At 33.8% G+C, this 13,100-nt stretch overlaps 1 protein-coding gene across 1 annotated transcript; it reads right to left on the reverse strand.

The window, feature by feature from the left end:
• Positions 1 to 4,133: 4,133 nt before the first annotated feature.
• Positions 4,134 to 7,913, reverse strand: LOC147387837 (GDSL esterase/lipase At5g45670-like). The gene is made up of 5 exons (XM_086421363.1): positions 7,577 to 7,913; positions 5,864 to 5,988; positions 5,488 to 5,733; positions 5,115 to 5,370; positions 4,134 to 4,533 (listed from the first exon to the last, which is right to left on the reverse strand). Exons 1-5 carry the CDS (start codon positions 7,821 to 7,823, stop codon positions 4,310 to 4,312), a joined length of 1,098 nt encoding a protein of 365 aa, XP_086277489.1. The 5' UTR covers positions 7,824 to 7,913; the 3' UTR covers positions 4,134 to 4,309.
• Between the last annotated feature and the right edge of the window lie 5,187 nt (positions 7,914 to 13,100).

Here is a 13,100-nt window from a genome sequence, read left to right on the forward strand (position 1 = left end):
AAGCTCTTTACGAATTGTCTAATGAGGAAAATGAATTAATTTGTAAAACCTTGTGGGATTTGAAAGTTCCTGTCGGATACAGTTCAAATTGGAAACAAAATGTGAGTTTACAAGAATTTCAATTGAAAAATTTGAAATCACATGATTATCACATACTTATGCAACATTTATTACCGGTGTTGCTAATGCACGCATTCAAGATGAAGAATCAAAAGTCATTGCGTGCCGCTATTCGAAAACTCTCGATATTTTTCAATGTCTTATGCTAAAAAAAAATCAATCGTTTGGAGCTACAAAATTTAAAGGATGTATTGTAGAAACAATGTGTGTGTTCGAAAAATATTTTCCACCTTTTTTTGTTTCTATGATACATCTCCTTGTGCACTTGGTGGAGAAAGCGTTGATATGCGGACCAGTTAGATATCGATGGATGTATCCTTTTGAACGGTATGTGATGATCAATATACAATGAATATTTTTTTTTTCTTATCGTTATCTAATTTGTAAAACATTATTAGGATGGTAAAAAGTTATAAACGATACATAGTGAATCAAACATTCCCAGATGGTTCTATCACAGAATGTTATCTTATGGAAGAAGCAATGATGTATGCTATGCATTACATGCCCGATGATTTATGTAGAATAGGAAGTCATCAACAAGACCAACATATGATTATGAATGATGACTGTGAACCTGCTTACCCTATTGATAAGAATGGGAAATATTATGTTCTGAACAATGTGGAGTACGAGCAAGTTCGCAAATGGGTACTTCATCAATCTGCTGAGAATTCTCAATAGGAATTGGTCTATAACTGAACCAATCCAAACCAACATTAATTCTGTTTGGTTCGGATCGGTTCCATCTTTAATTTGTTTTGCAAGAGAGAGAGAGAGAGAGAAATCCACCGATGTGCAGCCGCAGGTTGCAGGTCGTAAATGGCCGCAGCTGTTGGTCGTAGTAGCAGGCCGCACGTATCAGGTCCAATCGCAGAGAAAGAGAGAAAGATGAATCGGTGTGTAGCCGCAAGTCACAGCAACAAGCCGTAGGTATCAGGTCTAGATGAAGGGATCATCCTTGTAAAAAATCATCCCATTCCAAAACTTCTAACCCCATCGAAATTGATTTACAAAATTAGACGGTCTAAAATTTTTCAACTTGTAAACATGGGGCTAGAAGTTTCATAATGAGCTGATTTTTGGCAAGGATGATCTCCTTACCATATAGATCATCCTCACAAAAAATCAACCCATTCCAAACATTTTTTCTCATATAAGACAAAACACGGTGTCACAATGTAAGTCGTAATAATGGTCATAGGAACCCGACTCATATATATATAGGGAAATGTTCAGCAACACACATTTCGGCAAAACATTTTTCAAAACATTAGTTAGAGGTTTTGGAATGGGCTGATTTTTTGTAAGAATGTTCTCTATGGCGAGGAGATCATCATCACCAAAAATCAGCCCATTCCAAAACTTCTAATCACATCAAAAATGGTTTACAAAAAATGGACGGTCCACGATTTTTCAACTTGTAAATTGGGGCTAGAAGTTTTGGAATGGGCTGATTTTTGGTGAGGATGATCTCCTCACCGTAGAGATCATCCTCACCAAAAATCAGCCCATTCCAAAACCTCTAACCCATGTTTTGAAAAATGTTTTGCCAAAATGTTTGTTACTGAACGGGACCCATATATATATATATATATATATATATATATATAGGGGGCGCTTCAAAGGACATGTAAAAACAATGGTTTTTCAAATATGGGTTAGAGGTTTTGGATTGAGCTGATTTTTTACGAGGATGGTCATTATGATGAGAAGATCATCCTCACAAAAAATTAGCGCAATATAAAACTTCTAAATCCATCAAAAGTGATTTACAAATTATTGGCAAAAAATCGACGGTCCACATTCTATATCACTTTTAATAGGGTTAAAAGTTTCAGATTGGATGGATTTTATTTTTTCGAATGATCTTCCCATCATAGAGATCATCCTCACAAAAAATCAGCACAATCAGAAACTTCTAACCCATATTTTGAAATTTTATTAATATTACATTGTTTTTATATATGTTTTTTCACATGTCCCTTGATCTATTCTCATATATATATATGGGGGCGGTTCAGCACTCCTAAAGTTTGCCAAACATTTTTCAAAACATGGGTTAGAAGCTTTGGATTGAGCTGATCTTTTTTTGTGAGGATAATCTCTACGGTGAAAAGATCTTTCTCTCCAAAAATTAGCTCATTTTAAAATTTCTAACTCTAGTTTACAAATTGAAGAATCGTGGACCATCCAATTTTTGTAAATCACTTTTGATGGGTTTAGAAGTTTTGGAATAGGATGATTTTTGGTGAGGATAATCTCCTCATCATAGAGATCATCCTCACAAAATATCAGCTTATATTCCAAAGCTTCTAACTCATGTTTTGAAAAATGTTTGGCACAATGTTTGGCAAACTTTAGGGCTGTGGAACCGCTCCCATATATATATATGGGTCCCGTTCCCCACCCTAAGCTTTACCCTACACTTTAACAAACGTGATTTGTCCTACATGGGTTAGAAGTTTTGGAATGGGCTGATTTTTGGTGAGGATGATCTCTATGATTAGAAGATCATCCTCACTAAAAATCAGCCCATTCGGAAATTTTTAGCCCCATGTTTACAAGTTGAAAAATCGTGGACCGTCCATTTTTTGTAAATCATTTTTGATGGGGTTAGAAGTTTTGGAATGAGCTGATTTTTGGTGAGGATGATTTCATAGAGATCATCCTCATCAAAAATCAGTCCATTCCAAAACTTCTAACCTATGTAGGACAAAACACGGTTGTTAAAGTGTAGGGTAAAGCTTAGGGTGAGGAACGGGACCCTATATATATATATATATATATATATATATATATATATATATATATATATATATATATATATATATATATATATATATATATATATTCTCATGAATTAACAATAATTTCAATTTTATAAATTGCTTTAATATTAAAACACTCAATAAAGTACAAGTCCTCCCCCCCCCCTAAATTTCACTAAAAATGATCTTAAATGTGTAATAGACCCAATCAACAATGGGTTATACCCTTCCCTTGTAATTATCTAAATTGCCATAACTCATCAATGTTCCATAGATTGTCTGCCATGTCATCATTGACCCAATTACTTTCTGTCATATGACAATCAAAGATTGGTGCCAAGTTGAAGGATTCCATGTCATAGCTATTGCTATCCAGATTTTAACTTTTTATTGTCTCTCTTGTGCTTAAAGACCCATGTGGTGGTGGTGGTGATAATTCGTGGTGGTGGTTGGGTGAGTGTAAGAGTAGATTGTGAGCTTTGTGGATTCATCATTGAATAAGAAGATTGATCAGTTGATTTTTCCATCTTTTGAAGCAATCTTGGCATCCAAATAGAGCCTCACACTTATTGGTGATTGAGATTGGTTTGGTTTGACGAACTTGATACCAAAACGAGCTTGATTCAATCACCACATAGGTAACTCTTTTCCAAAAATCAGCCTAGTCCAAACTTCTAACCTCGTCAAAAGTGATTTACAAAAATAGGACGGTCCACGATTCTTCAATTTGTAAACTAGGGTTAGAAATTTCAAAATGAGCAGATTTTTGGAGAGAATGATCTCTTCACCATAGAGATCATCCTCACAAAAAATCAGCTCATTCCAAAGCTTCTAACCCATGTTTTGAAAAAAATTTGGCACAATGTTTAGCAAACTTTAGGGCCGTTGAACCGCTCCCTATATATGTGGGAAGCGTTCGGAGGCCTTAAAGAGAGTCAAACAGTTGTGGGTCACACATACTAGAAAATCAAGTCATAGTTATGAGAATCATTTTTGGCAAATTTTGTTCATTCCAGCACTACTAACCTTATTATTATAAAAAATAAAGATTAGATTACTAAGTTAAATATGTGTTAGTTCGCTATAATAAGAGAAGACTAGACTTTGGACAAAGTGCATTGGAAGAAAAGATTCGATTAATTAGCCAATGAGAATTCTTTGGGATTGTTGTTGTTACTAACCACCAATCCGCTTAAATAAAAACAAAAAAAAAAAAATTAACAAGAAGTTATAAAAAATACCTTTAACAAAAACACCATTTATATTGAAATAGTCTTGCGACTTAGAGATACACTCATCACCTCAAATTATTGAGGCTCTTTCTAATAATAAAAATAAGATAGCTTACAACAATCATAAGATTATGCAATAGTAATATAGAACATAATAATCCAACACAATTGCCATCATTTCCATGTTTATAGTTGAGCCAAACGGCTAATGTCAATGGGGTAAGTATCCGATGAAGATTGAGCATTATATGATCTCCTTGCAACAATCGTATTAGCGGCCTCTGTTGGATGGAAAGCATCCCAAAATACATACTGTTTCCTATTCGGGCATGGAATTTGTGCTGGTAGACATGTAATTTGACCATTGTTCCTCCCCACACCACAGCATCCCCTGTTTGTAACAGTAAAACCTGAAATTTGAAAATAGTAAATACATCGTGGTGAACATCCAACATATCATTAATCTTTGCAATACCAACTTTTTCTAATAATACATCAATTTATGTAATTATATAAATGGAACAAAAAGAAATTATATAGACTACCCAAAATACAGGGCTAATGATTACTAAAATGGACCAAGGGAGGAATTGTCATGCCAATTAATCCGACAACAATGGCAAACCCAGCTCAATTTCTTCATCGATCACTGTCTCAAGACAAGACACTAATAGGGCTTAAAGAGCTTTTCTCATTCTAGTAGAAACTCAAATTGAAGAGTTTTTCTAGAGAAGAACTATAAAAGTGGTTTAAATGTCATTAAAAATATTTGGTCATCGGCACCCAAATACTATAATTTCATTGTTTGACGTTTGGTGTGGAAATATAAACTCTCTTTTTAAATTGTAAGGATATGTACTATACATGATGCAATATACCCAATGGCCAATCATCACATCAAATTGGTATGTCTAATTTAATACTATTATCAAAATGTATCACATAAATAAAATCAATAAAATTAAATAGATTGATAATTGAGATTATCTACCATTAGCTGAAGGATTCTTCAAAATATCGTCAAAAATCCCATAACCATTCACATAGATAAATTTCGCATTTGGTAGATTATTGTTGAAATTGTCAACGAGAGACTTTAGCCTGTCATTAAAAAGTCGATTAGCGCTGTTAATCCTCTCCACGCACTGTGAGCCATTCCCACTAGATTGAGACAATGCATTCGGACTGCAACCTATCTGACCGACACCTATCAACGCCACCTTCCTCGCTCCATAATTATAAAGAGTCTACAACAAGATCAAAAATGAAAATTTAATATGACCTGTATTTTCAAAAGATTAATTTAGCAATTTATTGAAACAATTCTAACTTGAATAAGCCTAAAAAAAAGCGTAATTACCCACCCTTAGTTGTTGAGAATACTGTTTAATCAGTACATCGGCGTATTGCACTGGGGTGTATTGACGACTCGAAGAGTAAAATGTAGGCATGAAGTAGTTGTTAAGGTAGTCATTGCTACCCAATCCTACTGAGTAGATGCACTTGCTTAGATAATTTGCCGTTGTATTTTGATCCCCAAGTAAACTAATCATTTGTGAGACCGTGTTCTGATAATTCTTTAGCTGCCCATTAAAGCTTATTCGTGCACCCTATACATTATCTCAATTAGAAGGGGCGTGCAAATTGAAGATTCTAAATGAACAGAAAGAAAATTGAAATACAAAAACTGTGGATTGTGGTTGTGAGAGCAGATATGAAAATAGAAATAATAATAATTACCAATTGTTGCCCAGTTTCATCCCTTATTCCGGCTGCCGCAGAAGCATAATTCACACCTCTAAGTATATTTCGGCCTCTTGCATTTACATAAGGTGCAATATAATCATTAAAACCTAAAAGTTGAGCTGCAAACAAGAGAGTAATTTTTATCAATAACACAATTTTTCACTTTCAAATAAGTGAAAAAAAAAAAAAAAAACAATGAATTCCTAGTGATAAAATCAAATATGTTTCCTGGGGATCAGTAGAGATTCTACCGGATCAGTTTTTGGAAATGGATGGGAGAAGTCATTGGCCCCATTATTTTCAACCCATATTAATTGGATTTGGCCGCAATTTAATGCTCTATTAACTCCAATCATTAATTAGGTTGATAATTGGGATATGGAAAACAGGATCTTCCACATCATGCTTTTCAAGGGGTGTGGGCCTACGATGCAGACGACATATTGGAGATTGGGTCCACCCTCCTGAGGAAATTCCAATTCTTACTCAATGTTGATTTAAATTTCCAAAACATGAAAATCCAGTTCGCAAGTTTTTCATAGTGATGATCTTGTTGGTTTAAAGTAGCGAGATTGTTACAAACCTATGAGATTGTCCCTTTTATAACTATCAAGATTGTCACTTTGAAAAAAAAAAAAAAAAAATCAGCGATCTTGCTACTTTAAAGCAGTGAGATCATCACTTTGAAAAACCTGCAATTTCGCTCTTCATGTTTTGGGAATTAAAATGAATATGTAGCCGAAATGGGAATTTCATCAAAAGTTGATCACGTTTTTGAGAAATTTCTCTATAATGAACTATAATAATTGTTTCTTTTTATAAGGTGGATTAGTGGATGACATAACAAAAGGAACTCTATATTGTACATAGATAATAAATAAATAAAAAACTTTGAACACATAATCAGGTAAACTTGGCCAAGTTTTTCCTTTTCATAGTATCTATGAATTAACTCGGACAAGCCAATGTGATGGACGATTTACATTGGACATTTCTCCCCAGCCCAAAATGACTTGCTCACGTAATTGAAAATTATGCAACAACCAATAAGAAAGAAAGTGTGTGTGTGTGTGTATGTGTGTGCGCGGGCAAATGAGAGATAGGAATGTACATTTTACCCAAACCTTGTTACTCAGACCGAAAATCAAATTGAAAAGATGAATCAAACACGGACTGAACATGATCAGGCTTAGATGGACCAGCCTCCAAAATTGGACTGAACCCATTATAAGGATCAGAAACCGAGTTATTATAATTTATTTACTTTTATAAGTTTTAGCACAAATGCTAAATTGGTGAGACGTGATGGCTTGCCACATCCTTGGTTTGACTCCGGTACGATGCACTTTTGTTTAAAAATATTTCAAATTCAAATATTTAACTTTCAGTTCGGTCTGGATTTGATTTTGACCTTTGAAACTTGAACCTAGATGAAATCTGAGATTTTTCGGGTTGGTCTAGTTTTAAGCGAACCGAATTTCAAATTCAAATATTTGAATCTCAGTTATAACGGAAACCGAATTTGAAAAATACGTGAAACTTTCGGTTAGGTCTGAGTTCGGTTTTGAACTTTGAAACTTGAACCCAGACAAAATTCGAGATTTTCAAGTTGGTCTCATCTTTAACCCAACCAGAAAATTCGGTTCGGGTGTACCGGAATGTACATCTCTAATGAGAGAGAGAGAGAGAGAGAGAGAGAGAGCTCACCGATGACATCGACAGTAGTCCGACCATTAGAAAACCTTCCAGTTGGACCAGCAGCGAAGTCGATCCCATAGGGCAAGTAATTAGCCTTAGCCAATGAAGAGATTGCATTGTTGTTTCCATTATCAACCAATGAATCTCCAAAGATGAAATAACATGGAACTTGTTGAGCTGCATGAACCCTAAACAGCAAGCTCAATACCATTACCCAAACACAAACAATCCACATTTTCCCAAGCTCATAAGCCATAGATGTAAGAAAAACAAAGATTAAGGGAAAATGAAAAAAAAAAAGGTTTTAAGTGAGCAAAAGAGGTGGCGGTGTGAGAAAAGTAAAAGGGTGAGTGAAATTTATAGGAACTACTAGAGTGGGGTTTGGCCTTTGCTTTTTTCCTTCAAATCTTTAATGGTTGAGGGGTTTGCAGTTGGCATTAATTTTCCCGCGTACATAACGTGACTGCACTGTTGACCACGGAGTCGGTCAGTCGGTGTTCGATGTAAAGGCGCGCATATATGCCTCAGAAGCCCTTTGAATTGGCAACTCCACGTTTCATGGAATATAAGAGATACCTTAACAGGAAATGACGGGAATACCCTCATCTTCATCCTGTTGTCAAAAGACTCATAATCATTGTCTTGCTCCTGCCCTTCTAAATAAGCACCACTGCCACTTCAAAAACAGAAAAAAAACATGATTTATCCATTTAACATTAAAAACAACTTCCAACACCTCTTTCTCTCTCCTATCCATAATGAAAAAAAAAGCTAACTTTCTTATTTTATCACCTTGTGACATTCAAAAACATGATTGAATGCAATGGAATTGTAGAGGACAAAAGAGTTGTGCTGGGTTGACACAGGATTTACTGTGATTCTCACAATTCTAACGTGGAGATGCATACATAATCGTAGATGGTTTTTACTCGTATCATGAGAAAACACATTTATGGTTATGTGCACATCTCACGTCAAACTCAGAATCACAGTAAATTCCCTGTTCCAACATTTTCCACGATAAAATTATATGAACTTTAAAAAAAAATAATTAAAAAAATAGTTATTTTTCAGTGTTAGATTTTATCGTCAAATTTGGATGCTCGGTGACCGTCCATTTTCAACACCTTGGATCAAGTTCAAAAAACAATATTTTTTTTTAATATGAATATTTTCATGAAATCTAAAAGACCTTGTTGTTGGATTGTCATTGTGATAATCAATATGGGCCCAACGATCCTTTTTAAGATTTGAAATATCTTCATTTGTTATGGTTAAAAGAAAGAAACTCTCTTTATTGCTTACATCATTGCGCCACATGTCAAACGTTTGTTGAACTGTGAGCCAACACTTAATAGGGCGTGCGCCAAAAACAGTGTCTATTTAGGCATTTCTCTCTCTCTCTCTCTCTCTCTAAATCGAAAGTTATCAAAATTTGAATTTTTTTTTTTAAATTTGACACTTTAAGTATTGAAATTTTGTTTTAAAAAATTAAAAAATTTGGCACTTGAAGTACTGATTTGGATTCGATTTGATAATTATAAGAAATGTATTAATTTTTTTAAAATAATTCTCTTTTAGATTTTTAATTTTATTTTATAATTTTCCCTTTTTTCAAAAATCAAAATGGTATAAGAACATTCTCGAGACATTTGATACACCAGTAACATTAGAAAGAGAGTTTTTCACATGATATCATGGTCATCATAGGGCATGTCATCAGTTTAGGGATCTAAATGACCCAACCTTCTGGAGGAGACCAAGGTCGAGGGCATCTCATATGTTTGAAAACTTTAGATAGACGAGAAGGCACATGAAAATACATCTTCGTTCTAGAGAGGCGACATATGTACCTCCTGCCCTCTCCCTCTCTCTCTCTCATAGATATGTAGATTGGGAATGTTCACAAAGAGAATGATAAAAATTTGAATATTTTTTATTTCAAGGTGATTTCGTCTCAAAAGGCTAAAAAACAACTGAAACGTACAAAACATTACAAAACAAAATGAATAACATATATACTAACCCTAAAATCCCAATTATTTTAGTTTATTAAATTTTATGATTTGGTTAATGTGTTTTCATTTCCCTTCTTCATGTGTATGTATAAAAAGAAAACCCGCTCTTGGTTTAGTTTTTATTATCATTTCAATAATTGATAAATACTATTTATTATTATTTATATTTATATTTTGGACTATGATATATATATATATGGGTCACGTTCCGTATACCCCTATTACGACTCACATTGTGACACACCGTTTTGTCTTATATGGGAAAAAATGTTTGGAATGGGCTGATGTTTTGTGAGGATGATCTCTATGGTGAGGAGATCATCTTTGCCAAAAATCAGCTCATTATGAAACTTCTAGGCCGTCCAATTTTTGTTGAAAAATTATAGACCGTCCAATTTTTGTAAATCAATTTTGATGGGGCTAGAAGTTTTGGAATGTGATGATTTTTTGCCAGGATGATCCCCTCATCACAGAGATCATCCTCACAAAAAATCAGCCTATTCCAAACATTTTTGCCCATATAAGACAAAACGGTGTGTCGCAATGTGAGTCGTAATAGGGGTCGTAATAACGCTGTCCTATATATATATAAAGAGTAGCGTTCAATGGCTAACTTTTTGGCAAAACATTTTTCAAAACATGAGTTAGAAGTTTTGGAATGGGATGATTTTTTGCCAGGATGATCCCCTCATCACAGAGATCATCCTCACAAAAAATCAGCCTATTCCAAAAAAATTTTGCCCATATAAGACAAAACGGTGTGTCGCAATGTGAGTCGTAATAGGGGTCGTAATAACGCTGTCCTATATATATATATATATATATATATATATATATATATATATATATATATATATATATATATATAAAGAGTAGCGTTCAATGGCTAACTTTTTGGCAAAACATTTTTCAAAACATGAGTTAGAAGTTTTGGAATGGGCTGATTTTTGGTAAGGATGATCTCTATGGTGACGAGATCATCCTCACCAAAAATCAGCCCATTCCAAAACTTCTAACCCATGTTTACAAGTTGAAAAATCGTGGACCGTCCATTTTTTGTAAATTATTTTTGATGGGGTTAGAGTTTTGGAATGGGCTGATTTTTGGTGATGATGATCTTCTCACCGTAGAGATCATCCCCACCAAAAATCAGCCCATTCCAAAACTTCTAACTCATGTTTTGAAAAATGTTTTGCCAAAAAGTTAGTCATTGAACGGGACCCATATATAAATATATATATATATATATATATGGGAAATGTTCAACACCCTACACTTTACCCTACGCTTTACCAAACTTGTTTTGTCCTAAAAGTTTTGAAATGGGCTGATTTTTGGTGAGGATGATCTCTACGATTAGAAGATCATTCTCATCAAAAATCATTATATATATATATATATATATATATATATATATATATATATATATATATATATATATAGATATATATGGGAAATGTTCAACACCCTACACTTTACCCTACGCTTTACCAAACTTGTTTTGTCCTAAAAGTTTTGAAATGGGCTGATTTTTGATGAGGATGATCTCTACGATTAGAAGATCCTTCTCATAAAAAATCAGCCCATTCCGATATTTCTAGCCCCATGTTTACAAATTGAAAAATCGTGGACCGTCCATTTTTTGTAAACCATTTTTTATGGGGTTAGAAGCTTTGGAATGGGCTGGTTTTTGGTGAGGATGATCTCCTCACCATAGAGATCATCCTCACCAAAAATCAGCATATTCCAAAACTTCTAACCCATGTAGGACAAAACACGTTTAGTAAAATGTAGGGTGACGAACGGAACCATATATATATATATATATATATGGGTCCCGTTCAACAACAAACATTTTGGCAAAACATTTTTCAAAACATGGGTTAGAGGTTTTGGAATGGGTTGATTTTTTGTGAGGATGATCTCTACGGTGAGGAGATCATCCTCACCAAAAATCAGCCCATTCCAAAACTTCCAGCCCCATGTTTATAAGTTGAAAAATCGTGGACCGTCCATTTTTTGTAAACCATTTTTGATGGGGTTAGAAGTTTTGGAATGGGCTGATTTTTGGTGATGATGATCTCCTCATTGTAGAAATCAGCCCATTCCAAAACCTCTAACCCATGTTTTGAAAAATGTTTGTTGTTGAACATTTCCCTATATATATATATGTTGGGATCGATAGACTCATTTAAAATGAACTCAAATGTTCACTCACTATCCCAAATTAGCAAACTTATCTCTATGTATTGCAACCAATTGTATTCTTTCCAGAGTGGAAAACCACGCGAATTAAAATTCAAACCAAGCAAATTGAGGAACAAGGCACCCCCATGTTTTGGTGAATATTTGAGCTAGGTACCCCTATCTCTTTAAACGAAAAACTTGCTCCCCTTGAACTTGATCTCCTCTGGTGGACTAATAATAAATGACGCGAATGTCTTCTCTTCAATCTCTAGTAAAAAATCCTTGATTTTTTTCCCTCAAAATGAGTCCTATTCAACTTTTTAGGTAAAATTTTTCACTTTCTTTTTGAACTCTAAGATTACATATGCTTCAACCTTCAAATCCAAGGCTAGATAGAATCTTGTGGAAGAATAAACCATTGAAATTTTGGGTACAAAAATCAAAGCATTTTTTTTTATATTCAAAAAAATTAAGGAGATATTGACAATGATGGATTGAATATAGGGTTGAATAGGTTAAAAGAAACTTAACATAGAGGATAAGAGCTTGAATATGATGATGATTTTGAGTTTTCTAGCTGGCATTTGGGTCATTCAGATTGATCTAGAAGATCGAGGTCAAGAGGGGCATGTTGGCATTGGTTTGAAAGCCCGGTAGTGTGGAGGATATGGGTCATTCAGATTGATCTAGAAGATCGAGGTCAAGAGGGGCATGTTGGCATTGGTTTGAAAGCCTGGTAGTGTGGAGGATAGGTCATGCCGTCCTAATAATAATAATAATAATAATGTAATATTTTATAATAGAAACATGTTATATGGATCTTCAATCATTTTTCAAAACTTGGATGATTTTGATAAAATTGGGCCATTTCACTATTTTTGTAGATTTAAATATTTGATTACATATTTAAATATGGGTTAGGATCGATCACTTGACTCCTAAGGATGACTCATGAAAATAAAACATGATCCCAATCCTCTAACTGCAAAATCCAATGATTGAGATTTATCCTCGGATTAAGTATCTTTGAGATTTGTATTTTCAAGATACTTATAACTCTCAACCATTGGATTTTTTGTTTAAAGGGTTGTGATCATATGTTTTTTTCATAAGTCATTCTTAGGAGTTAACGGATCCCAACCCTTTAAATATTATTTATTGATATATATATATATATATATATATATATATATATATATATATATATATATATATATATATATATATATATATATAAATAAAAAATAAATAAATAAAAATTATGAATATAGTATTTATCAATTTAATTTATAACAAAAAAAAATTTAATTAAATTAAATCTAAATTAA

Source organism: Akebia trifoliata, chromosome 13 (assembly GCF_017979445.1).
Source record: "Akebia trifoliata isolate Shusen 1 chromosome 13, ASM1797944v1, whole genome shotgun sequence".
In the NCBI taxonomy this organism is placed as follows: domain Eukaryota; kingdom Viridiplantae; phylum Streptophyta; class Magnoliopsida; order Ranunculales; family Lardizabalaceae; genus Akebia; species Akebia trifoliata.

Coding starts and splice junctions, on each gene's coding strand:
- LOC147387837 (XM_086421363.1), bottom strand. CDS start 7,823: ATGGCTTATGAGCTTGGGAAAATGTGGATTGTTTGTGTTTGGGTAATG. Junction 5,989..7,576: donor GACTACTGTCGATGTCATCG/GTGAGCTCTCTC, acceptor TCTTGTTTGCAG/CTCAACTTTTAGGTTTTAAT. Junction 5,734..5,863: donor ATGAAACTGGGCAACAATTG/GTAATTATTATT, acceptor GATAATGTATAG/GGTGCACGAATAAGCTTTAA.